Raw genomic sequence first — 25,533 nt, forward strand, 5'->3', positions numbered from 1 at the left:
GAGACCGCAAGCATCGCCGCCGACAAAAAGACGCAAAACACGACGACGAGCCACCCATGTCTGCCCGCGACAGAGAGAGGAGAGAGCGCCGCCGCGCTGAAGAGGCCCGGAGGCAGGCAGACGTCGACATTGAGGAATTGAGAGCCCGGAGAGAGTCGTACTACACGCGCAACGAGACAGAGCGCCGCCGCGACCGGGAGCGAGAGCGGGATCGTGCCTCTCACGACAGCAGGAGAGAGCCTGTCAAAGACAAGTCGCGCAGCAGTAAAGAGGTCCGCCGGGACACGACGCGGCGGTCGTCGAAAAAGAGAAATGTTATCCCCGAGGACGAGGACTTTGTCTTTGGCCGCCCAAAGTCGATGGGCCACGTCGAGGAGGTCACGGTGCGACGCCCGTCTGTCCGCAAAAGAAGTGAAGAGGGAGGGTCTTCGAACAGAACAGCTTACACGCCCGTGTCCGGTTCTGGATCCGCGTCCGTCCGCAGGGCTGAGGTCCCAAATTTGTCCAGGTCAGGATCTGTCCCCACTTGTACACGTAGCTCCCACTAATGAGAAAGCAGGAGCGCCTCTGTTCGTGAACCAAAAGCACCTACTACACCAGCAAGGCCGTCTGTGCGACGCACAAGCACTGCAAAGTCGCCTGCTCCACCCACACCGCTTACCAGGACGCAGTCTGTCAAGGAGGCTGCCCGTCGCAGTACCGGGGGAATCCTGTCAAGCTTCTTCAAGCCCTCACTGTCGCGCAACACGTCCACATCGGCGCACAAAGAACACCGTGACCACCGCGAAGCCCGAGATGTCCAACGGTTAGTCGTCAATACCATTTAACGCGCTTCCAATGTACTAACTTGCCTCTCAGAGCCGACTGCTTGGTATGCATGAACGATGACATTCCTGTCCACAAGACTGTCAAGCTTGCTTGTGGGCACCGCATGTGCTATTCCTGCCTGAAGCGACAATTCACCCTCTCTGTCAAGGATCCCCAGCACATGCCGCCACGATGCTGCACATCAGAGCACATTCCCTTGAAGTACGCCGACCGACTATTTGACGACAAGTTCAAGGTACTGTGGAACAAAAAGTTCCAAGAGTACACCACCAGCAACCGCCTGTACTGCCCCACAAAGGGATGTGGCCAATGGATCAAGCCATCCAAGGTCAAGATGGATCCAACATACGGTCGCAAGTATGCACGATGCAGTTCATGCAACACCAAGGTCTGCATACTATGCAACAGCAAATTCCACACCAAGCGCGAATGCCCCAAGGACGAAGAGACTAATCGTCTGGTTGAGATGGCCAAGGAGCAGGGCTGGCAACGATGCTACAGCTGCAAGGCTGTAGTAGAGCTCAAGGAAGGTTGCAATCACATGACCTGGTAAGTCCAAAGCATCCATCCCTCTTCACAACAACAAACATCTAACCATTCAACAGTCGCTGCACTGCTCAATTCTGCATGGTCTGTGCTGCTCCATGGAAGACCTGCAACTGCCCTTGGTTCAACTACCAACACATCCCGGACGACGATCGCCTGAATGATATGCGCGTGCCATACGCAAACCCCCGTTACCCTGACGTTGAGGTTATTGAAATCGCCGAAGCCACCCCACCACTAGCACGCCGCCCAAGCATCCGTCCCCGTGAGCGCCCCGAACGAGAACGCGACTACGACCGTGCAGAACGAGTTCTATCCGGACAGCTTCGCAACTCGCTTCATCTCCCTACCCCGACCGTATCATCGGCACGACGCACGGAACCCGAGGTTCAGGTTTATGGTGTTGGTAACGCTGGCGGCCACCACATGAACGATTCCTACGCCATTCGCTCCGTGCCCAACTCTGCTGTCCGCACCGCTGCTCGCCTATCTACTCCCCGCCAATCGACCCCTAGAAGTTCGATTTTCTCTAGCACCCGCCGCGTCTCGGCACCTACCCCCTCACGCTCTGCTCCCCCCGCCGTTGTCACTTCTTCAGTAATGGCTGGACTCTCAAAAGATGGAAAGAAAGTCGGTGCAAACCGCGTAGGAACATGGCTCAGCCATGTCCAGATCGACCCCGAGGCAACCGTCACCGCCGCGGAAAATGTCGAGGTCGATGACTGGAGGTGCGATGGCACCATGATTGGTATTGATTAAAAGGAAAAATGGTTGTACACTTACGGCGTTTGGATTTATGATTTCTGGTTTGTCATCGGTTTTTATTTTCGCACGGGTGGGATTTTGCATGTACAATTATTGTTGTAGAGGTTTTGGATCGCATTTAGCCGGCAAGATACCCACTTATGTCTTCGTTAATAATGCATATTAGCTACGTACTTTTATTGGAACTTTTAGAGATTGCTCCAAAAGAATATTCAATTTTATCTTTTCTAACTACTTGCTCGGAATTTATAACCATACTCGGCGTATTAAGACGTGATCTGGCTAGCATATGAGCGAATAAAAAATGAACCAGACATTGCTGCCCAACAACCGATAAGCACCGACGATAAGCAAAAAGATAACGTCTTGGCTGTCAGCCCTATATGATTGCTAGGATGACAAAAAGAATAGTTCGAAGAATCTTGAGCAAGCTCAAGCACGTTGTCCCCTTCGTGGATCGAACACGATACCTCCAGATTTAATGACCGAAGACTTCAGTCTGGCGCTCTCCCAATTGAGCTAAGGAGACGGCTTTTTATTGGTTGGTTGTCAAATTTATACATATATGTATCACATATAGCACACTGTCTCCCGTCAGCTGCGAGATCGTGCGAGATCTCTTACATCTTCTAAACATCTCGATGCATCGTTCCATCATACGAGGTTGTGTGGGGTGAACCACGTCGACTAGATAGGATGAAGCCTAGCGCATCGAGGCTCACTCACCGGAGGTCCGATAGCTCAATAGCTCCACACCCAATACCTCTAACTGCAACAGCTTACCACGAGGGAAACAAGCTTACGCCAACTCCTACATAATGCAACCCTCGCCTCTTGCGAACCCATTGGCTACTGTAACCCAGCTCGAGACCTCCGGCTCACAACTCGATGGCATCCCACCCGATCTCGAAGACTCGATACGCTTCGCCGGCGCAAGGCTTACACAAGCCGCGGGAATACTGTTGAGACTACCGCAAGAAGTCATTGCGCAAGCGATTGTGGTGTTTATGCGATTCTGGCTCGGGCCAGAAGGTGGAAGTCTTGCGGAGTTTGGCTCAGAGCAAGTCTCAGCAGCTTCTCTTTACCTGACTACCAAGCTGTCTGCATACCCCAAATCAGCACGGAGTCTGGTGAATGTATACGCATACCTCGACTCGCTTCCCACGACTTTCTTCGACTTAGAGCAACTCCACCAGAAACAAGATCCGCTGGAGTATTTTGTCACAGAAGGCACGTACGAGCGCCGTCGCACATCCCTCTTCTCCATCGAACAACGCATCCTGCGCACCCTTGGCTTCAATGTGCAGGTCCAGCTCCCCTACACACTCTGCATAACATACCTACAAGCCCTCGACACCTTTGCGCATCCTCGCGCGTCAGAGCTCGCCAAACGCGCAATCGCACACCTCAATACTGCTCTGCTGAGCCCACAATGCCTGTATTTGACGCACCAGCCGCCAGCGCTGGCTACGGCAGCGATTTATCTGGCTGCAAGAGAGACAGGAATCAAGATGCCAGAGTGTGAGTGGTGGGAAGTGTTCGATACAGACAGAGAGGTGCTCGGGTTTTTATGTGTGGGTATGCTGAGTTTGGAGGGCTTTGCACAGGAAGAAAAGAAGAAGTGGGATGGAAGTAAGGTTCCTATGAATGTGGAGGGCTTAAAGAGAGAGATGGAGAGGAGACAAGAGGTAGAGAGTTAAGGTGAGCGCTCTAAAGACGATAGAAGAGTCGGAAATCTCACTGGTTGGATCTGGGCAGTCGCACAGCAACAATCGCAATCTTTCCCCCGACCTTCGAAATACATGGCACCTGACAGGATTTTCACACGGATAGTAGTGTTACCGCACAGTTCCCTGGAGCTCTACGGTCTCATAATGTCTTGCTTGCACAAACAGTGTATAGGGTTCAATGACATTTGTCGCACAATACATGTTGTTACGTCTTGGATATTTGCTATTAAAGGAAATCTCCTTTGAATCGAAATGAAGACCACAACAAAGCAAACACAAAGAACAGAAGCACTGTGAACATTTCAAAAAACCGAACAGAGAATACAACATGGATACCCAAAGCAGCCAGCTTGCGCAGGATCAGTGCGGACGCCCCGTGACTCATACGTCGGAATTTCTGGTGCATTCAGACACATACCCGGAGGACACACAAATTAAAGGCAATTTGGCCAAGCCACAATTTCCCTCCATTGAAAGCGTGCTCCAAGAAGGCAACCCAGGTGGTTTAGTCCGCCGCGGTGCTATCAAAAGGCCTAGCATGAGGAAGAGACACGATAGCCATGCTTCTAAAACGTCTTTTTCCACTTTGAACTCAGATGATGCTTCGGTAGACGGTCAGGATGAAGATATACCTTCTGCACGCCGCCTTAGCTTTGGACAGATTTCTGATCAGCCGTCCTCTGACTTTACTGGCCTAGCAACTACGGGAGACTATACACGTAGCCAGGTTCCGGAAGGTGCCCGCTCATCGGTTCTTCGTAGGGTGGAGCTCTTCGAGACTTATACGGTAGTTCTGAGGACGCCTCGTAGTATGCTGGTGACTGTTGGTCGCTCTTCACGGTTTGTAGAGCACCTGAATGAGTCATCTGACGAGGTTTACGAGTAGAAAAGTAAGGAATAGAGTAGTCCTTAGGAGAAGACGAGAGGGTTGAGATGTCGATCAAGGTGAACTGATGATTGGGATGCAGTTATGATTGTATGAGCGTCTGTCTTACCTTGATTTCAACTCCATTCTTCTTAGACCTATTTCTAGCTTACGACCTCCCATCCATAGCATAGTGTTTGCTTTCCACATTCTTCCCTCATCTCATAGTCACTGTATAGAAAAATCATACCATTGTTCACTACACTATCTCTTCTCACTGCATCTTTACAACACACGTGCAACCATCCCTAATCATCCCTTAAACCCCACCCTCACTTTCTCCTTTCTATTCCACAGAAGAAGAAAAACCCACCAAATCAATCTCAAGCAACATCCCCCAAAAATGCCACGAGACCTAATTGCCGATAGAGCAATGTACCACCGAATCCAAACCCTCTTCCACAACCTCCTTACCATAAAATCCTCCCTAAACGCCCGCCTCCACCTGCAAAACCTCATCCAAAACAATAGTTACTATTGCCTATCCTGCTCCCACCCCCCCTCCTCTTCCTCTTCCTCCTCCTCCTCCTCCACCACCACCGCCCCCGGGTCCTGCGGTCCCACCTGCCCCCTCCTCCGCTCCCCTTCCTCTACCGGTTTCAGCGCCTCCGACCTCCCCGCTTCCAACTTAGACGCCATACAAGCCGACTTCGAAACCTACTGCGATATCCTAAAGCAGATCTATCGCAGGGGGAGGGATGTGACGGATGCAGAAGCGGAGGTTTGGGAGCGTCAGGCGGAGGAGATGAGGAAGTGGTCCGAGACGCCGACGGAGCGGTGGGAGAGGGAGGGGTGGGAGATTTGGAAACGGAGGGAGAGGTGGGTTAGGGGGGTTTTTGGGAGGGAGTGGGAGAGGTGCGGGGGGTGGGAGGTGGGGGGTTAAGAAGAGGACGGATTAGTAGGAGGCGGGGGAATGGTGGAGATATGGTGGCGTGTGTATGTTAAAAAGGGAGTTTTATGGTTTTTATGGGGTTTTATGATTCTTGTATAAGATTTTGATTTGTAGGATAGAGGTGGTTGGGTGGTGCAGAGGTACTTGGTTTTAGATTAATACGTTTGGGTGTTGCATGGACGGGGTTTAGACTCAATGGCATGACATAGGATTGGTAACTTCATTTTTAGATAACATGATTTTAGTAAAGGATGTTCGAATATGAAACTATTCTTCTTCCTGAGACTTGATTTCTGCCATTGTCTAGATTTTGGTGATGTGGTCTTTGGCAGGGAATATATGGAGGAGTGCATAACAGAATAATGTAAGCGCATGACAGCAGTGCATCCACCAATTGTGTTTAGCCGAATCCTTCAGACCAAAAGCAATTGCCAATGCAGCTTTGCGAGCGTGCATTGGTGTGACGTGCTGCATGTAGGCAAGAATGCGGATCTTAGACAACCATGACGTCAAAAGGAGAGCTAGGACGACTATCATTCCAGACCTACCAACCTCACAGTCACCTTTCCTACCATATACACGCAAATTCATTGTTAATTGCAGTTTCACAAACACCACAATCATGAGTTACTTCCGCCCCATGTCAATGCTGCGTTCGGCAGCACTGCGTCCTGCAGCGCTCTCCGCAGCTCCTCGAGCTCGCGTACAGGTCCGCTTTGCAACTCAAGACTACGGCTCTGGTCAGGGAAACCCAGTTGGAGAAGCACCTCAGAAGCAGGGCGAGAATCCCAGCGAGAACCTTGAGCACCCTGGCCCTGAGCCTCCAAGTGTTGCCAAAGGCAAGTCTTCGTCGTCGCCAAACAAGGACAGCAATGCGGGCCAAAACGACTCTCCCCAGCCTACCTCACAATCTCCAGCTCCATCGTCGAGCAATGGATCTTCAGGCCAGCGCAAGTTCTCGACATGGTCACGCAGGATGCAGGACAGCAAGGAGCCAGCCGTTAAGCAGGGTCAGCAAAACGAACCCGACGCCAGCGAAGTCAAAGGTGCGAAACCCAAGATACTAAACGAAAATCCTCCTGCGGCTGGAAATGAGAGCGAGGAGGTCAGGAAGCACAACGAGGACATGAGTAACCGGGCGGAGCAGGCGCATGAGCGGGTCAGCAACGAGGAGGCCAAAAAGGACAAGGTGCCTGTTAGCTTCTGGAAAGGCACGTCTCTTATCTCTCCTTGTATCGAATGCATTGCTAACAACTATACAGGTGAAGGTGGACGCGGCGATTCGGAAGGCGTCCGGGGGTAAAGACAAGCTGAGTGATGGGAGAGATGTATGATTAGCTACGACTCGAATGGTCAAGAATGTTGCGTAATACGCAATTAAAAAAAATGGTACAATTGCGCATTTGTTTAAGCATGCATGGGCGACCTTTGTCTTTGAGGCTTGCCAGCATCATTGTGCTTCATAAGTTTTGTGCATGTTTGGGTGATGACGTCAAGGGCTGAACGCGCTCACGACATGAGCCCCGCAACCATCGATGGGAAATTTCCAAATGCCATGGCGACCCACCGCGTCCGTTCCAGCCCCAGGCCAGGGTAAGAGACGTCAGAATTGCAGCCCTGAGAAGTAAGAAGCGCAAGGATGAGCAAAACACGCGGGATGCCTCGGAGGCGTGTGGATGGCAGCTTGCACATGTTCACAGGGCCCAGACGGCGTCACAATTGCGCTCTCACAATTGCGTACACATACCAGGCGGCTGCTGGTCGCGGCTTCCCATTGGCCACACATGCAACAGAGCGGAGGCAGGCGCGCTGGAGATCTTGTTTGCCCGAGCTCCCAACGTGAAGTCCTACGTCACTCGCACGCACGCCTTGTGGCCGCCCATTGTCTGTGCCTCCCCTCATAAACAGCCCTCTCACCATCCCCTCTTACACTATTTACTTGCCCTTTGCTTGATATCCGACCTCCCTCATCTCTTCTCCATCACCCGAGACTAGCATAATCATCACATCACCCTCCCGACAAGATGAGGTTCTCTTTTGCATCCACTCTCGTCGTGACGCTTGCTGCTTCGGCATCAGCCAACAGCTGGTTTGGAAGTGCTGGTGCGTACAGTACAGAGCCCATTCGCTTTTCTCTTTTCGACAAACACCTTCTCTAGCAGTACACTGACGTGAATGAGCAGTCTACGACAAATGGCACGAGACTGAGCTTGAGCGCTGGCTCAGTGATCACGGCATTCCCCACCCCAGCCCTTCAGACCGCAAGAGCCTCCAATCGACCGTCAAGGCCAACTGGAACGACAAGACTGTTTCTCCCTACACTAGCTGGGACGCACCTACTCTCCAGAAGTACCTGGGCCTCAAGGGCCAGCAGGCCAAGAAGGGCACCGAGAAGGACGCAAAGAGCCTTGTTGAGCAGGTCAAGCTATACTGGACTGAGACTGAGGACTCTGCAAACCAGGCTTACGGCAATGTTAAGGACTGGATCTTTGACACGTATGTAATCTGTACTGCTCACTCGTTATCATTGCTAACACTTCACACAGCTGGTCTGATTCTCAGCTAAAGGCTTTTGCCGACAAGCATGGCATCCCCGTTCCTCAGCCTCGTCAGCGTGACTCTCTTCTCGCTGCTGTCCGTGAAAACTACCAGTCAGCCGCTGAGAAGGCCAAGGAGACTGCAAACTACCCCGGTGACTGGCTCTACGCTTCGTGGTCTGACTCCGATCTCAAGGCCTGGTTCGACGAGCGTGGCTACTCTGTTCCCCAGCCCAACACCCGCGACTCCATGATTGCTGCCCTCCGCCGTCAATCTCGCCTTGCCAGCCTCCAGTCCCAGGATGCATACGCCTCTGTCACTTCTGCCGCTGCCGCTGCTCAGCAGAGCCTCAGTGACGCGCTGCTCGACTCCTGGTCTGACAGCCAGATCAAGGAGTGGGCTGACAAGAACGGTATCAAGGTTCCCCAGGGCTCCAAGCGCAACGAGCTCCTTGCTCTCGCTCGCAAGCACCGTGCCCGCATCTACGGTGACAGTGCTTCCGCTACTGCTGAGTCTCTTTCTGCCTCTGGTGCTTCCGCTTACGGCGCTGCTACCTCCAAGGCCAACAACGAATACGCCTCTGCCACTGATGGCTTTGCTTACTACACCAACTTGGTTAAGCAGCAAATTGGTCTTGCCGGAGCTAGCGCTGCTTCTGCTACTGATGCCGCTGCTGCCAGTGCCGCTTCCGCTACCAACGCTGCTGGAGCCAGCGCCAGCTCCCTCAGCGGTGCTGCTGCTAAGGCCGCCTCTTCATCCTCTTCCTCGCTCTCCAAGTCTGCTGCTAGCGCTTCCTCTGCTGCGTCCAAGTCCACCAAGAGCGCATCTTACGAGGCCGCCGCCAGCGCTTCTTCTGCCAAGAACGAGTTGTAAGAAACTCGCTACTAGCAACCTAGCCGACAAGCAGCGTTCAGGTATATTATGACAACGATACGCCTGCCTTACGTACTATTTCACGACCTTACGATCTACGTACGGATGGAAGGAGAACGGAATGGAGTAGGCAACAAAGCCTTGTAACATTAGCATCATGACGATATTATCTCTTTGACCTCATGGCAGGCTATGGAGGGTCTATGGTTTTTGTGTTCCTTTAAGATTGGGAATGATGGCGTCTTAAGTAGCTTAGTATAGCTTGATAATGAAAAGGTTACAATTATAATTACAATTGGTAGTGACTCCATTACGTTCCCTTCATGATTACCGTATCCAGGAGAAGTAGATGTGTATGTTTCGACAGATGGGAAAATATGACCTGAGCCAATTTGGGTCCTTGTAGATTGAACTTATGGGTTGTTCTGCTCCAGACTATCTCGCCGCGGCTTGACTGCTTTTTTGGCATCCGCTCGAGACTGTTCTACGTCTTTTCTTAGCCGCATTTCGTCTACGGCTGAGCCATCATCGGTCGAAGAGGGTGGATCATTTGCAGGATGAAGTTCCTCGACTGAAGGAGTAGCAGCAGCAGCAGCAGCATTATCATCTTCTGCTACCATGACTTCCCCACGTCCACTCTGCAGCAAACCCCCCTCGCCATCAGAACCTCTACTACTCGCCTTCTCCATACGAAACAAGATATGATCCGCCGCCCGCAGCAACACTCTCCCATCCTCTGCATCCTTGCGCCACCTCTCACGCTTCTCTCGGGGAAACCTCTGATCCACACTGCCCTCCTGAAACCGCTGCACCTGCGCATCAATCTGGCGTGCCATTTTCTCGATTTCCAGGACGGAGAAGCTGGGTCTGTACGTGGCGTAGTCGATTAGATGCGATTCGGGGAGCCAGCTTTCAGCCTCTAGAGAAGAAGAAGAAGAAGAAGAAGAAGAAGAAGAAGAAGAAGAGGGGGAATTTTCCCACGCGGCTTTATGTTGGAGCGACATGCGCCAGTGTATGATTTTCATATCCAATGCATCCGCCGCGTTGCGCAGGCGGGTGTGAGCTACATCTACGAGATGAATTTCCTGGAGGCGTCGTAGGCGGTCGTCGGCATCTAGTGTGGCGTGCAAGTGACAGTATTCGTAGCGCTGGTGGGCATTTAAAGAGAGGAGGTAGTGAGCTTCTTCGAGGAGGATTTGGCGTTCTACTTGCATTTCTTGGATTCTTGAAAGCGTGGTTTCGACGTTGATTTGGGCGAGGTCGGCTGTGTAGTCGACGGGTTCGAGGTAGAAGGGGGGGTCTGGAGTCTGTTCTACAGGTTGTTGTTGTATTTCTACATTTGCGACTTGTTGTGTTGTTTGAACAGTTGCGGTAGTATCAACAGAGTCGAGATCGTCTTCTGTTTGTTCAAAGGCATTATCCGGCAAGAGCTGGGTATACCAGACGCCGTTGTGCCGCACGTACTGCTGCATTATAGGACTCAATTTAGCCATGAGCTCCTTGTCCCAGAAGATTGCCCAAAACTCGAGCGACCTGCGCTTCCGTCGTGCTTCAAGAAGTCTGTACGCCTTTTGTCGCTCACCCGTATACTGAAGGTAGGCATGGGATCCCACCACACCCGTACAGCCGCCGATATTCGCCATGCCCAGGCACCGCGTCCAGCGCGGTATAGCAGGGCGGCGCATCAGGAGCATAGGTATCGATGCCGATAGTCCGATAGCGGCACCGGCCAAAGCACCATCGTCGACCGTGTACCCCTTGGTCCGCTGATACAGTCTCCACCTGCTAGCCTCTTGCACCTTGTCGGCAACAACCACATTTGCAAAAGCCGAGTAGTAGTACCAGTTCACGGCCGCTCCAGCTAGTCCGACGCAGAGGCCCAGTCTGGCCGACGACCGTACAAACAGGGCGGGCCTAGATGTTTGTGCTGCTTGTTGAGGCGCTACTCCGACTACTCGCTGGTTGAATGTCGAGGCAAACGAAGTATACACTGCGGCCAGCAGCGTCGAAGAAACAAGACAAGTCTGGGGCGTTGCGTTTGCGCCAATGCCTTCTGGTCGTTTTGGAACAAGCCCGTGTTGGCCTTCCCCTGTGTGTGTACATGTTTCTCATCAGTGACAAAAGTTCCATGGTCATTCTCCACACTGTCTCTCTCTCTCTCTCGTTTGCTCTTGGCTTACCGGGCGGGATAAAAAGTCGCAGCACCATGCTTGACTAAGGAGAAGTAGTGGGGGTGTTAGAAAGCAGAATACGCTTTGACTACACCAACGGGCTACCAGTGATGGTAGTGGTGCATCGTGGGACTCATATGCCGCGATAGCAACAGGCCCTTTGATCAAAAGAAGGGTGTGCAGGGGCGGGGAGGCGCGCGTGAGGAACCCACGGGGCCCATTCAGTACGGGCGAGGGTGCGTGGGCTTTGCCGATGAGTGGGCGAGGCGATCCCAAGTCATGAGGCTGTATCTGAAACCCGGTCGCACATAGCAGCCACTACGGACGGCCACGGGGAAAGGCGCGCCCGCAGCGGAGGCTGCGCATCAGTACCATTTTGGGCCAAGGGCCTGAAGGGGGCGTTGTTGAGATTGAGAACAGCGGGCGCGTCAGGACTAGTGGTTGCGTGGTATGCGAACTATGCAGGGTTCAGCGAGCGCACGTGACGTCGCCTAGGTGATCAGGCGACGAACTGCAGCTCGTTCTAGACACCCACTTTACACACCCTCACGCCATGTTGCCTTTACTAGCCATTACTTGGGGGCGCTGGTCTATTGTGATAGAAGATATGTATTACCAGGGGGGCTAGCCATTTATACGCACGCTATACAAGCCCTACTTCTAGAGTAATATCCCTCATGTTACCGGTACCAACTCCGGCACCCTCTTTACACCTGTAAAACACCTGCTCCCTGATACCCTAGATACACACATCAACCGTGCCACGCCAAGACAGCCCATTACACTAACCTCCCACTTGTTTCTGCGGCCCCTAGATTCCCGCCTATTACAAATCTCGTATTTCCGATCTAGTAAAACATACCGCGCGAGAAAAAAGTAAATAAGAAAAAAAAATGCAAAGTAACAAGCTTTTTCCAGTCCAAAAGAAAATGAAATGAGACGAAAGAAAAAAAGAGCTTGTCGAGATAACGCCGTCGCTAAGGAAAAGATACGAAGTGCCAAGATGGGCAAATCCAGTACAAGCCACCCACCCACACTACTATAGTGCATTCGTACGTACAGAACACGGATAGAGAGATGCAAAAAAAGAAAACAAAAGGAAAAGCGTCGTTGAGACAGGCCACCCATGGGCCATTGCTGTCGCTGCTGTTTCAAGCAGCTCTCGTATCCCGCCTCTGCATGACAATCTTGCTATCTTCGCTGCGGAGGAACTCAAAGACGCTCAGCTCGAGCCTTGCAAGCCCGTCCTTGAACAGGTACTCGCTTCCCTCGGTGTTGGTCATGACTTTGAATGCCATACACAGCAGGTCTTCGGGGCTCATGCCGTCAATTGGGCTCATGTTCTTCCACTTGAGCCGCATTGCTCGGAGGTCGTTCATCGCCAATAAGCGGTCTACGAGCCCCACATGCGAGACACCCGGGTTCGAAGCCATTGAGTGGCGCAATGCGGCAATGGCTTGTCGTTCGTGGAGCCAGGCGGTCAAGATCTTGGAGACCAAGTCGTAGTGGGTTGAGAGCTCATTGCGAAACAGCGACTCGCCATGAAACCATAGCGCATGCAGACGTTGAAGTAGCGCGGCTTCATCTGGAGGCATTGTAGGGCGTGGGAAGAAGAATGTAAACAGGCCCGCCGTTACCTCGCATTGCAGGAGGCGGAGATCGGCTGTTGGGACCGTTTGCCGGGGAATTGCTGGGGCGGGCTGTGTAACATGTGCGGGTTCTGAAAGCTGGCTTTTCAGTACGCTTTGATGCGAAGCGTGATGAGATGGAGTTGAGTGAGCATGACTAGGAGGCGCTCGATGGCTGACTAGGGCTGGAGCGGGTAGTGGCGGTTCCTGTATTGGAACCAATTGTATTCCATAAGCGGCTGCACCTTGCGAAAGGGGCGTAGACGTTGGCTGTGTATTAGATGTCGTAAGTGGCTTATTAGGTGCGGCCTGCGCGAGGGGTGTACTGGATCTACTTCGGGGGTGAGGTACAAGAGAACGTCCAAAGTGAAGTGTTGAAGTATTAGGTGGACTTGATGGTCGAGGTGTCGACTGTTGTTGGTTTTGAATATGTGGATGAGAAGGAAGTGGGGCATGCTGGGTATGCTGCGGTTGGACGGGTTGTGGTGTATGCTGCTGCTGCGGGCTTTGTGATTGCGATTGTGGCTGTGGAGCAATGTGAGCATGGTGGGCATGCGGAACGATAGGGGAATCCTTCTTCAGAAGTCCGCTTGCTCCATTTGTAGGTGCAGATGTATTCGCCGGCTGAAGAACATGATTGCTAGGAGCAGACGTGGAACTCACAGGCATCACGGAGCGTGGAGGATCCGTGGCAGGCCGAGGCGGAGCTGAAGTGTGCGGCGATGGCTCATAAGGGCTGGTGTAGCTATTGCTGTGACGATGTCCGACTATAGGAGAGGGCCGCTGCATTTCCTTGGAAGATTCCCGTACGGCTTCGCGTACAGGATCTCTCAGAGGCTCCTTGACGGCCAATGGGTTGTTGACTGCAGTAAAGCTTCCAGTGTTAACGGCGGTGAAGCTGCCGGGTGTCGGGCTTTGGGAAACAGAAAATGGCCTCGGTACGCCGTTGATATCGTTGTTTGTCAAAGGAGCAAGTTGCGTCCTGCCAGCTTCAGGGCCGCTTCCTGGTGCTGGGGAGAAACGATGGGCATGGATTGACATGGGTGGCATGTTTTCCATACTGCCCGACACAGCAGGATAGAGTGATTTGAGTGACTTCCTAGGGCTGCCCTTTCGGCTGATGGGCATAGTGCTGTATGGCCGCTTGACAGGTGTCGTGTCCATCTCATCATCGTCAGAATTGGTCAGGTGAGTATTGCTTTTACGCTTCTTCAGATTGACTGGCTTGACGTCAAGGTCGGCACCGGCAACAGAATCCATGTCCGGCGGTGTAAGCGACTGCGGTGTGCTATGCGGCGACTGCATTTTAATTAATAATCGGATGAGATGAGATGGAAATGTCACTATTATGACGGTGAGCAACTTACCAGGCCCTCGCCATCAATGTCAGCAATCTGGTCATATTCGTTTGCGCCCGACGGTCGTTTGAGCTTCATGTTGCGAATATAGTAGCAAGCCTTGATGATTATCCATCGGTGCAGGTGTATCTTAAGACTGCAAAAAGCTTAGCGCGCGCCCACCCACAAGTACCCACACCCCCTGCACCACCCACATAAAACACAAAACACAAAAGTGCATGGACAAAACTTACATGTCCTTGTGCTCGGACTCTTCGTAAAACAAATCTTTGTTGTACGTTTTCTTCGTTGGATCGGGAGTCAGCAAGCAGCTGCGATCCGCATCCCTGCCCCAAATAGCGGGTCCGTAACTCGCTAGCAAGTCCTCGAGCTCCTGGTCGAGTGAATGCGGATCCGCGGCAAAATCGAGCAGCGCGTCTCGCTCCTTTGGCAATTCCTTGGATAGCTTGGTGACTTCGCTGGACAGCTTGCGATAGTCGGGATTGTCGAATTTGGGGATGCCGCGGTTGGTGGTGGACGAGGATGCGGACAGGCCGAGGCCGAGGCATTCCGTCACCTCGCGGATAGTCGGGTTATGCGAGCTGAAGACGGAGATCCATCGAGCGCGGTCCCATCGTCGCACGCCGTGCTCAAGGTCGAGGGCTAGGTTGTCCTTTGAACTCATGGCCGCTGCATGGGCGATGGTAATGGTGGTGGTAGTGGTAGTAGTTGGTAGTAGCCGGGGGGGGCGGTTGGACAATGAGAGAGGGTGTAGGAAAACAACGATGGAAACGTAGACGGTTAGAGATGGCAGTGGATGGGGCGCACGAGCACTCAGCGGAACGTGTGTGATGATGAGATGACTGGGGTGGGATGAGATGGGGAGGTGTGATGTGCCGGGCAATGGTAAAAGGAGTACGTTCCACTAGGCCGTCTTGGAACAAAGTTTTTTTTTATTGCCAGTTGCCTCTTCCAAAAAACTTTGTTCAGCGTCGGATGCCGATCGTGCTACCTCAGCAAACAAAGAAGATAGGCCCAGACCCCTGTAGACGCTGGCGCCAGGGTTACAAGCAACTAAGCGGACTTGCTGGGGCAGTTGGTGGTTAGTGGATGGGTGACAGGATGACAGGATGACGACGATGATGGATGATTGATGATGATTGATGGCGGGTGACGTGTAAGAAAAGCGACAGAGGGTATGCAGCGTCGAAAAGATAGGCAGAAAAGAGGAGCGTGTCCAGTAGCGAGACCATAAGGTGGCAGGGGCGGCATCAAAAAACATGTGCATAGGTTAATACGCGTCCGTTAATGACTCGCATGCCAATAATTCCCCATCAGGTGTAAATGATAGTACCGCCCGGCCCTCATTCGTCCAAGCGAACGAGGCCCGCCCGCCCTTGCTCGTTCATAGCAATAGTACGACGCTTGCACTATGGGCTTCATTGTCACTCGCTGCCTTATGCTAGTCATCTGTACTTATTACTTGTCCCATTGCCGTGTACCCAATCCAGTACAGCCCCAATACAGCGGCCGTAACCACGCCCATTGGTCGCTAGCAGCAAAAAACTCTTACTCGCCTAGGCCAAAATATCCGACCCTCTTTACTCAAACCAAGCACTAGCCGCCATGTGCTATCAGCGAACAAGCGACACTACGACGTTTTGCGCATAGCTCAACATGGTCCTTATTGGCGTCGTGGTCAGGAGTTACAATTACACCTTGCATCTATGACGCGCTCGTCCCTCGACTCACTCGCTTTTTTTTAGTCTGCCTGCCCATACAACTCGTACTCTGCCGTCTTTGTCGCCCACTGTTGTACTGTTTTTGATCAGCACCGCCCGCTCCCACACACACACACACACACTTCTCTCTCTCTCTCTGTGTGCCTCCCACTTCGCCCCGCCCCCTATTCGCTATCCGCCCTCTCCTAACATGGCCAGCACACCAGCACGAGGGAAAGAAACCCGGTATCGCATGGCATGACATGACCCGACCATTGGTGGCGCCCTCCCTGTCGTAAATCTATCTACACGAGGTCAGTGCCCATGAGTAGGAATACATTACTTACTTAGGCACATGGAGATATGCGCGACGCTCGTCCGTCATGGCGTCCTAAAATAGGAACCTGGCATTACTTAGGCAAGATTTACGGCGCGCTGCCCAAAAAGCCAAAGCCCCACGCCCCTTGCCCGCAGGTTACATTAAGCGAGAGTGTACTGCGAAGTGCTGCCGAGCCGTCACCATTATATGCCCGGATACTGGTTGCCGAACTATTGATCGCTGCATACCTGCGCTTATCCTTGGCAGTACGTGAGACGGCCGTTTATTTATTTTTCTTTATTTTAAATTTATGCCTACTCGTCGTGTGACCGCCGGCTGCACGTTGCACTTATGTAGGCTGACGGGCAAACGTAATCTACGGGCGGTATGGGCTGCATGTCTACTACATGTCTGTGTGTGCATGTGTGCGTGCAAGTGGCACACCTGGCCTAGTCTAATCCTACACGATCCTGTAACAAGATGAAATAGCTGAAACCAACCCCTGCGGCTGACCTACCCCAATAGACAATTTTCCCGAATTGGGTCGCCTAGTGCGCCTTTTAAGTCTGCCCGATCGATCGATCCCTTGCCTGCTGCTGAACGCCTGTAAGATCCACACCGCGTACAGAGTTTACCACTATACTTCAAGCCCACTGTACTATATTATATGCGTGACAGAAAGAGACGCAATGTGACAACCTCCGACGCCTATTATCCGGCATGCCACAGCATACCCTTGCCGTCTTCCTCTTCTTCCCGCCGGAAATTCTCCAGGTGTTCGTGCAGCCAAGCCATTGTCGCTGTAAACTCTATAGGCTTCCACTGCATCTCTACCGCATACTTCTCTCCAGCTAGCACGACCAGGGCTTGTCGCAGTAGCTCGTCACGATCCACTGCAACATTAGGACCGAGTCCAAAGCCTTGACCTACATCTTCAAAGTTTGCAATAATCGTTTGTGTACAGCCCATCAGAGTGCGGTGTTGTTGGATGCGTCGTTGGATTTCCGCCGTGGTATGGCCTTCTGCTGACCACCCTATACATTTACAGTCATTGTCAGTGCGGGACGATATGCGGACAGGGCTAGAGATCGTCGACTTACGTTCATTTGCACGTTGCAGAGCTGCCAAATGGCGCTTGAGTTCCACCCATGTCAAAAATGCCCTTTCTCTCGCAATGAATACGGGAATGTTCTCAACCATTTTCTGATAGTCAGCGCGAACCCGCTCTCGCCATGTCTTTTCCAGCGAATTGAGTAATGCTTCCTCGTCTACTGCAACTCCATGCTCTTCCCCATAGACATATTGTCGTAGCGCCCGCAACCCGTCGTAATCTAACCCGCGGTAGGGTATGCTGTTGTTTGGCTGGGGTATCTCCTCTGATCCTGCATCGTCCGAGCGGAAGGTTGCTACCAGCTTCGCAACTTCAACGCTGATTTGCCGGTCGACCGCTGCTTGGTTTGCGTTTGCGACCTGCTGGTCCACGGCCCCTTTGCTTTCTGCGGGGTGCGTACCATGGCTGTGAGCAGGGCCTGCAGACGTAGTACTAAGATCTCTCGATTTGTTACCGTCTACAGATAGTCGGTTCCAGACGCCTTCAACAATGTTTTGTCGCTGTTGCAAGGTTTGCGCCTGATATGCGTTCGTGGCTGCAAAAGTGGTATAGCCGTTAGGTACACACCCACGACGGTTGACGGACGCAAACTTACCTGCTTCGCGGGGTCCCATAATAGGACTTTCACCCGATTCTGGGGGTGTGAGCATTGCACTAGAGGAAATCGGACTGCCACGTGATACTGTATCACCATCGTGCAGGACTGAGTTGGGTGCCAGCGCAACAAAAGATGCTGGTGTTCCGCCGTCTTGCTGACCAGAGAACTCAGCCTCAGCTCGCGCTTGTCGGTTCTCTGCCTTTTTCCTCCTTTCCCGATCGAGCCGCTCTCGTGCAAGGATGACATTGCACGCTTTCAATCCAATCCACCAGTGGAGAAGCTTGTGAATTCTAGGCGATCCATCAGCAATCGTTCGTGATTATCCGAGTTTTCGGTCTGCACAGCCAGCCTGCTTACAATTGCCTATCCTCTTCATTCTCAAAATAGAGGTCCCTGGAATAAAGCCCTTCTTCCACGCCAGGTTCGTTAGCAGTGAGCAGATGATCGCGCTCTCCCACTCTCCCCCAAACCTTCATCCCATGCTTTTCAAGTAAACCATCGACCTCCTCTTTTAAACTTCCCTCGTCGCTGAGGAACTTCATCAACTCATCGGGCTCCTTTGGTAGCGTAGACACAACGTCTCCCATATCTGCCACGAGTTCGCGCACCAGGGCCGATTCGAAATTGGTTTTGCCGCGCTTATTGGAAGACCACTTTGCGCGTAATCCAAGGCGCTCAATAAGCTCATGCATGCGCACTTTGGACCGATTTTTCATGATATCGAGCCAGTCTTTCGAGGTTGCATAAGTGATTGCTGAGCTTTCCATGTTTGCGACGGTTGCATGAAATGCCAAAGGTCGTCAGGAAATTTGGTAATGAAGCGCGAATCCAAGTGCTGATTTTCCTTCGGTATGATTACATGCAGATGCGCTCAGGACTGTAACGGCAAACTGTAGATACTAGCAACAGGCCCGCTCAATGGATATATGACACCAACTAGAGAAGAACGCAAGGCAAGCGAGCGACAAGGGGAAGATGGTATGGAGATGCGATTGATGGCAAAAGTACAGATGAAGAAACCGTAGCGCCGCGTACGGAAAGCTCGTTTACAGGGTCAGCCGCGCCAGGCCGCGAAGGGTAGGCGGAAGAGCAAGGCAGTTCTTGCTTATTGGCCAACAGCTTCGCGTTAGCACGACGATCTTCCAAAGGCTTACACAATGTTGTGCAGATTATTATTCGGCCGCCAAGACACGATTCAGTCCTGTTTCGCTGCTGCAAAGCTACATCGATGGTCCATACGGCTATCTTGAGATTCTCCGGAGTCTGTTGTCCCACCAATGGTGTTGTACAATGTGCGTACAACGTAGGGATATCCCGTTGTAGGATTGTCAAGGAAACCTTGGACTTGCCTACATCCTCAACAACCGAGATAGATGCTCGAGCAACAATGAATCGTATGGTGTGAGACTCTGCACATATAAACATCAATATGCATCCATACCTCCAGTATGCTGTTGCTCTCGCGCAAATTGAAAACTGGGCCCCCGCCTGTTCCATTGAAAACTGACCAAAAGACAAGCATGGGGTATATGTGATGCGACCCACAAACGCAATCAAAAAGTGTATATTCCCAGAACGACCTCCGTTCGATCACGGCCTCTTTGTAGACAGCACAAGCAGAATCTGATCAGCCCAAAGACCTGAGTTCGACATGAACTCGACCATGCGAGTTCATGCTCCAGAAAGGGGCTTCTGTGAGTATAGTCTGCAGTCGGTCAAATGCAGCCTCCTTTCCTTCACGGGCGATTAGCGCCTTGTTCATACCACCATGACCGTCAAGACTGCAGCACAAGCGCCAAGTCTTTGTTCTTTTTAGAATCTCAGCAATTGACGGGATGGCCTCTGTGTCTTCTTCCAGCAGTCTGAGTAGGCCTACGAAGGTCTTGCATTCACCAATCGTGTGGACGAACTCATATTCTAGATCTCGGTCTTTGACTAACCAAATGATGTATATGCGGTCAGCTTGTTCCTTGGTGAGCTCGGGATGTACTGTCTCACAGGATAAATGGCGTTTCGCGACTCGCGGAGGTAGGTTTGAGGTGGATGTTACTGGGCTCTGGGCACCACAATCAAGGGACGTCTCCACGAAACCTCCAGTATCTGGATATGCAGGTCTATCGTAGTCACTGGGTTTTCCCTCCTCTATGGTATCGGACTTGCGCGAGGTCGTTGTGCTACTTCTCTGTCGCTTTGTTTTGATCGACTCATCTTTTTGTACATCGTCTTCTCTGATTTCTCCCTCTTCTAGCGTTCGCGTTGTTGGCTTCGAAGTGTCTGTCATACTCGATACAGAAAGAGTCGAAGTGTCATAGATGTAATTTGAATCCGACACTGACCGCTTCTTCACCTCCACGGCAGTCCCAGTACGCCCTGGCAGTGGCAGTACGTCGAGAGCTGTAGCTAGTACATCAGCACTGCTGTCAAGGTTACGGAGCGTGAGAACTTCGTAGTCGTTGGAAAAATCTTGTCCATTTTCACTTTCAATCATTTTGTAAGGCCGGTAGGATTGAAGACCGTGCAGACTTCTGTCATGCTTCTGTGGCAACATGATGGCGAAAACCCCAGCTTCATCGTCACCATCAAGCGGCATGATTACCAGTTTCTGTGCATTGTTAGTTTATCTTTACAAGCTGTATATATCTGATAGCTGGAGAACGATTGCCTAAAACAGTTAGTACTTCCGACGCATGACTTACAGACTTGCCGTAGAACTGAACTTCTCTCAATTCGAACACCTTTGAAGTAGCCGAAACGCATCCCCGACAAACAGCATGGCGGATTTGCCCTACCAAGCCCTGTGTTGCTTTGGGATATGGCGCAATAAGCTTGGCACAGTTGGATTTCAACACATTGAATGAAGGAAGTCCCCGAAACGACTCCTTATGTCGGTCTGGTGCTAGATAGCCAATCCAAACGCCTTGAGTGAAGAGTTGATTGACGGAGTAAAAGTGACCGTTTGAGTCATCATAAGGATTGAAGCATTTGCAAAAACGCCTAGAAGTTTGCGAGCTGGTTGGCCGACTTTGTTGAACTGTTTTGGCTTCTCCACTGCTTGGAGATCTTCCTAGTTCAAGCACGCTAGGTGGCATGGCTGGCCAGAGCAGCTCGTTAGTCTCGCAACCTCCAGTCTGATCGAGAGATCCTGATCCTGCTGCTTGGACCCCTTCATGCATTGCAATTTGTGATGTTGGCGGAGCTTCATCTTTGACCTCAGAGTTGCCGCTGCTACCCCGGGGCTTGCGGGTGCGACTAACGATACCTGACAGTATCTTCAAGTTGTAAGTGTTGACATTTGTTCGATTTCGTGACGGCCGCATTGAGTACTGAAGATGCGGGATACCCGCAAGTTGTACCAAACGGTTATCTCGTGTTAGTTTGTGGGGATGATGTGTAGTGTGTAGAGTTGGGCAAGGCTGAAGTTGAGCAAGCGCCCTGTGTTTATGGCTGCCTAGGCTAAATACACCCTTACCACAAGTGGTGGACCCTGGTTCGCCGTTTGCCTTTGCAACAGATAGCTAATAGCAATTTGCCACCATCGGTAAGGCATTGCAAAAGCTTTCGAGCCATCTCTTCGTCTTCACTGTGCAGCTTGTGAGGTACGATGGCCTTCTTTTATCCACAGTGAAGGTGCCATATGAATTCACGAGCCTACTTCACCCACAAAACTTGCCCTAGAGCGATATAGACGTGTCCAGTCGAGGCTAGATACACGTGACTAAGCTTCGCATTAAACTGCAAAATGTAGGGCACTGTGGCATTTAATTCACATCGTACATGTGTGATGTTTATAGCTCTCCTCATACCAAGAGTCCCAATTTAGTCCGCCCTCCCTGAGTTACTCGGTTCAAGTATGTTCTTGGTTATCGATTCAAACATCATCTTTCCAAGCATATGTGTTTTCATCATATTTGATGCTTGATGGGACTGCGTCATTATGTTATGGGTAAATGCCCAATTTCTCTATTATTACATACAAATATTCCCTTGCCCATTTTTATAGCGAGAATTTGACACAACTGAACCTGGATGTAGTCTTTGAATAGACTAAGAGAGAGATGAAGTTATGTTGCAGTTGCTTCTAAAACAATATTCGTATATGTGTATAGGAAGCTCAGCTTCCTGTCATGTGGTTGTTATTTTATCCGAAACGTTGAGCAGTCTATATATGACTTGCATGCACGTACTGACCGTCTAATATGCTCATTTGTTCTGACCCAAAGAAAAAACATTACCGCGCAGGTTTCCTCTCATCGACTAACACACTCCAATTCTTTTGCACATTGATGCCACCGGCGGCTGTTCTTTGCTCGCTGTCTTCGCTCACACGCGCTAGCTCAATATCAACATTGTTTTTACCCAAATCTTCGTTGACAAATTTAGTCTCCTCCTCTTCATCGTCCATTCTGCTGATTCCGGCCAGTGTGGAGAACAAACCACCTGTTGCGCCCTTCTTGCGTGGCCGGGAGCCTGATGAGCCACCTGATGCAAACTGATGTGCCGCTCCTCGTGATTCGACATCGGAAGGTCTTGATGACGAGAAAGAGAAGAGTTTGTTCAACCCTACTGCCTGGAATACGGGCTTCAGACTTGGCAGACAAGCACACGCCAGGCCAATGTTGACCTCAACAATCGACCACAGGATGATCTCGCGGAAGTTGTACGTGACATCGCCCTGGGTGGCGATGGGAATTTGTAGAAAGATGATGAGGCGCACGAGCGACACGACGGCGATGAAGGTGCCGAGGGCGAACATGCCTGCGAGCACAATGCGCTGCGCAAGGGGCGCGTGCAGGCGCCACACGTGTGGCAGGGGCATGAGGACGATGACCAGGTCGAGGCAGACGTTGGGGACGGAACCGCCGAGGTAGATGGCTCGGATGGAAATGCATTTCGCGCCTGTTATGGTGATATCCCAGGCGGCTTGGACAGGTATGCAGTTGAAGATGACACAGAGCAACTACAAAGATACAATCGTGGTTAGTGTTTGAAGTCCATTGTATGACACTGGAAGACGGCATCTACTATGAGGAAATGCATGACTTACGATGGCAGTACACCAGGCGATTGCTGCGGCAGTGACAATGTAGATTGTGATGCGAGCCTTGATTTCGAATAGACGCCAGTAGAAAGCTAGCACGGAGAGCTTCACTGATGTGATACACAGAGTGTACAATATGTTTCCCACGTAGATGTTCTTCAGGAAAGCTATGATTTGGAGTGGATTTTCAATCTCGTAGATGTGTAGACCTAGCGAGTCTCGCATACCTACAGGGCAGCCCGGTCAGTTCTTGCTCATCCTCAAATGAGAAGAAATGTAGGAGGCAACGACTTACCAATTATACACACGTAAAAGAAGCCGTTCGCGAGGGCCAAAGCGACTATCGACATGTAGTCATCCCATTGAACGTTGCGCCATCCCCGGTGACGGTAGCGGCACCAGATCTTCAGGGGGACGAGAAACATGATGAGGATGTATGTGAACATAGCAACTCCATCGAGGCGTTGGCGGAAAGCCGCACTGTCGTTCTGTCAGTCGCACGACTCCCCAGTGTAGTGTTCTCTGGTCTAGGTATCGCCAGGGGCCCATAGAATGTGCCTGGTCCCATCATACGATATGATCAGAGTCGGGGGGGTAAGAGAGATTAGTTCTCGTCAACAACTTACAGGCTTTCTTGAGGATCAATGATGGGCGCCATGGCTTAGGATACTTGCCCAATTTTCGTGACGAGCAGCCTCGAATTCTTTTCTGTGCGTAAAAGAGAAGGCGGCGATTGAGCACCAAGTACGCACCCTTCTGATCTGCGAAAAAGTGAATAGTTGCAGATGTTATACTAAGGAGAAGGCCCTCTTGGAGGCCTAACCATACGCCTCCAGTATATTCATGGCTCGCGCCGCTCCAGCCACTCCCGACTGTAGTGCCCCTGGGGGCGACTCCATCCATATGACAGTTTTTTGCTTCTGAAGCCCCATAATGACCCAAGAGGAATAAGAAAGCGGCAATCCTCACTACGCTTGCGGCTGTTGGGCAAACTCTAACTAACGGAAACCAGGGCTTAGACCCCCGCGGGAGCACTAGCAAGTGGGTCTTGTTTGGAGGACGTGGGCTGGAGCCTCGCAAGGGACGGAGCCTTGCCTTTTGCACTCGAACGAGCATGGATAGCGGCCTCCCGACAGGCTGGGCTGTGGATTGACGTAACCTGCGGGAAAGAAATGAGCACCTGCTCCACCACGAGTATGCATGGTTGATACACACTTGGTAAGAGATTCGAGCCTGCGGAAAAGGAAGCTGGGCATCTCCCGTCCAAAAGAAAATACATGCACACTCCAATGTTGGCTGAGCGATATATTTGGATGTACATGTGGGACTGGCATGTAGTGTTGTGCATGAACTAAGTGCCTGCATGGTAGTACCTCGGCGAGGAGCATAGCCAACGCGTTTACCTTGTGTACAACTGATATCTGATGGTTATTGTATGTGAGAATCACACGTAGCGATTCACAAAAACTTCGTCTCAGTGGGGTCAAAGTTGCGAACCGGCTGCCATCGGCACTTGTGCGAGGCTTGCCACCGTACAAAGTATAGCACAAGGGATTAGTTTCCTCTTCTGTGGCGAAGGAATGCCGTGGCCACTCGTTTGGTTCTCCTAATTTTCCTTACAAGACGCCGAGTCAGAGTCAGCCTCGGCAGTTGCATAACAGCCAATTATCGCGGAATGATGCAATTTGCATCCAGGTGCCTATGATCGGTGTGTGTAAGCATCAAATATCTTGTCTTTTTCTTTACCGCAGACGCTGATTGCGAGATGAGAATCAAGACGCGATTCAATTGGTGTAAAAGCAAAGATATACTAAATGCAAAGATGCACGAGTAGTGTGTGGCGTACGAGCCCGATGTTGTCGGTCAGATTATCCGAGATGCCAATCAGGCCTTCAGTGTGCGCCCTGAGCAGGGGCGCGGAAGCGGAACAAAAAATGGCGTGCAGATTCCCAACCGCTTGGGGTTGAAGTCACATGAGCCGACGGCATTTCTAGTCCCTTTTCGGACTGCACGTTAGAAGCGAGAACTCCAAAGGAACCTATAGGAGGCCTATGTCCACATCGCCTCTCCCACCCTTCATGTTTCGAAAACGACCGGGGGGACTGCAATTCTTTCCTTTCGGGTAAATCGAGGGGCCCACCATCCCTGTTCGTGAGACAGGGTTAGTTTTTCTGAATATTCAATTTACATAAATTTCAGCTTACTAAACATGAGATTCCTATTTCGAGATAGCTGATTAGTGGCACTGCAGAGTGAGGGGATACATCTGCAAGCAAGACATGTGTAAGTATGTAAACATGTCGTCCTATTGCCCAGGTAAGTAGTAGGTGTGTATGATTGGTGTGGCAAGCACCGCCGGGAGCGGCTCGCTGTCCCCATCTGCCGATCCCTCCGAAAAGCAAAACCCCACTTCTTTGTTGGCATGAACAGATGCCGCGGACTTTAGCCAACATCCAAAGTCTTTTGTAGACTAATCTGCTGGGCGCTAATGGACAGGCGGACACTAGAAAGGA

General features: G+C 51.5%; 11 protein-coding genes and 1 non-coding gene across 12 annotated transcripts; 6 read left to right on the forward strand and 6 right to left on the reverse strand.

The window, feature by feature from the left end:
• Positions 1-877: 877 nt before the first annotated feature.
• Positions 878-2,133, forward strand: COCSADRAFT_98236 (uncharacterized protein; the record flags this gene model as incomplete). The annotated part of the gene is made up of 2 exons (XM_007705225.1): positions 878-1,377; positions 1,434-2,133. The coding sequence occupies 2 exons, from the start codon at positions 878-880 to the stop codon at positions 2,131-2,133; spliced, it is 1,200 nt and encodes a 399-aa protein (XP_007703415.1).
• A 448-nt stretch (positions 2,134-2,581) lies between these two features.
• Positions 2,582-2,668, reverse strand: COCSADRAFT_t72. Its single transcript has one exon. It is a non-coding gene; the product is annotated as a tRNA-Phe (tRNA).
• Positions 2,669-2,692: 24 nt separating this feature from the next.
• On the forward strand, positions 2,693-4,018 carry COCSADRAFT_239214 (uncharacterized protein). The gene has a single exon (XM_007705226.1). It carries the CDS (start codon positions 2,958-2,960, stop codon positions 3,837-3,839), a length of 882 nt encoding a protein of 293 aa, XP_007703416.1. The 5' UTR covers positions 2,693-2,957; the 3' UTR covers positions 3,840-4,018.
• COCSADRAFT_239215 (uncharacterized protein) lies at positions 4,019-4,946 on the forward strand. Its single transcript, XM_007705227.1, has one exon. The coding sequence runs from the start codon at positions 4,198-4,200 to the stop codon at positions 4,753-4,755; it is 558 nt and encodes a 185-aa protein (XP_007703417.1). The 5' UTR covers positions 4,019-4,197; the 3' UTR covers positions 4,756-4,946.
• A 158-nt stretch (positions 4,947-5,104) lies between these two features.
• On the forward strand, positions 5,105-5,677 carry COCSADRAFT_192878 (uncharacterized protein; the record flags this gene model as incomplete). Its single annotated transcript, XM_007705228.1, has 1 exon — positions 5,105-5,677. Exon 1 carries the CDS (start codon positions 5,138-5,140, stop codon positions 5,675-5,677), a length of 540 nt encoding a protein of 179 aa, XP_007703418.1. The 5' UTR covers positions 5,105-5,137.
• A 561-nt stretch (positions 5,678-6,238) lies between these two features.
• COCSADRAFT_124520 (uncharacterized protein) lies at positions 6,239-7,110 on the forward strand. The gene is made up of 2 exons (XM_007705229.1): positions 6,239-6,897; positions 6,949-7,110. Exons 1-2 carry the CDS (start codon positions 6,309-6,311, stop codon positions 6,987-6,989), a joined length of 630 nt encoding a protein of 209 aa, XP_007703419.1. The 5' UTR covers positions 6,239-6,308; the 3' UTR covers positions 6,990-7,110.
• A 600-nt stretch (positions 7,111-7,710) lies between these two features.
• Positions 7,711-9,097, forward strand: COCSADRAFT_174416 (uncharacterized protein; the record flags this gene model as incomplete). Its single annotated transcript, XM_007705230.1, has 3 exons — positions 7,711-7,789; positions 7,870-8,182; positions 8,233-9,097. 3 exons carry the CDS (start codon positions 7,711-7,713, stop codon positions 9,095-9,097), a joined length of 1,257 nt encoding a protein of 418 aa, XP_007703420.1.
• Positions 9,098-9,510: 413 nt separating this feature from the next.
• Positions 9,511-11,305, reverse strand: COCSADRAFT_163478 (uncharacterized protein; the record flags this gene model as incomplete). Its single annotated transcript, XM_007705231.1, has 2 exons — positions 9,511-11,186; positions 11,278-11,305. The coding sequence occupies 2 exons, from the start codon at positions 11,303-11,305 to the stop codon at positions 9,511-9,513; spliced, it is 1,704 nt and encodes a 567-aa protein (XP_007703421.1).
• Positions 11,306-12,419: 1,114 nt separating this feature from the next.
• COCSADRAFT_174418 (uncharacterized protein) lies at positions 12,420-14,918 on the reverse strand (the record flags this gene model as incomplete). Its single annotated transcript, XM_007705232.1, has 3 exons — positions 12,420-14,195; positions 14,264-14,390; positions 14,488-14,918. 3 exons carry the CDS (start codon positions 14,916-14,918, stop codon positions 12,420-12,422), a joined length of 2,334 nt encoding a protein of 777 aa, XP_007703422.1.
• A 1,667-nt stretch (positions 14,919-16,585) lies between these two features.
• Positions 16,586-18,980, reverse strand: COCSADRAFT_149606 (uncharacterized protein). The gene is made up of 3 exons (XM_007705233.1): positions 18,340-18,980; positions 17,374-18,272; positions 16,586-17,307 (listed from the first exon to the last, which is right to left on the reverse strand). Exons 1-3 carry the CDS (start codon positions 18,747-18,749, stop codon positions 16,985-16,987), a joined length of 1,632 nt encoding a protein of 543 aa, XP_007703423.1. The 5' UTR covers positions 18,750-18,980; the 3' UTR covers positions 16,586-16,984.
• Positions 18,981-19,609: 629 nt separating this feature from the next.
• COCSADRAFT_29370 (uncharacterized protein) lies at positions 19,610-21,529 on the reverse strand (the record flags this gene model as incomplete). Its single annotated transcript, XM_007704846.1, has 3 exons — positions 19,610-20,584; positions 20,679-21,251; positions 21,452-21,529. 3 exons carry the CDS (start codon positions 21,527-21,529, stop codon positions 19,610-19,612), a joined length of 1,626 nt encoding a protein of 541 aa, XP_007703036.1.
• A 381-nt stretch (positions 21,530-21,910) lies between these two features.
• Positions 21,911-23,884, reverse strand: COCSADRAFT_183989 (uncharacterized protein). The gene is made up of 4 exons (XM_007705234.1): positions 23,647-23,884; positions 23,316-23,500; positions 23,027-23,247; positions 21,911-22,939 (listed from the first exon to the last, which is right to left on the reverse strand). Exons 1-4 carry the CDS (start codon positions 23,676-23,678, stop codon positions 22,211-22,213), a joined length of 1,167 nt encoding a protein of 388 aa, XP_007703424.1. The 5' UTR covers positions 23,679-23,884; the 3' UTR covers positions 21,911-22,210.
• Positions 23,885-25,533: the final 1,649 nt, after the last annotated feature.

The sequence above is a fragment of the Bipolaris sorokiniana genome (genome assembly GCF_000338995.1).
Source record: "Bipolaris sorokiniana ND90Pr unplaced genomic scaffold COCSAscaffold_13, whole genome shotgun sequence".
In the NCBI taxonomy this organism is placed as follows: Eukaryota; Fungi; Ascomycota; class Dothideomycetes; order Pleosporales; family Pleosporaceae; genus Bipolaris; species Bipolaris sorokiniana.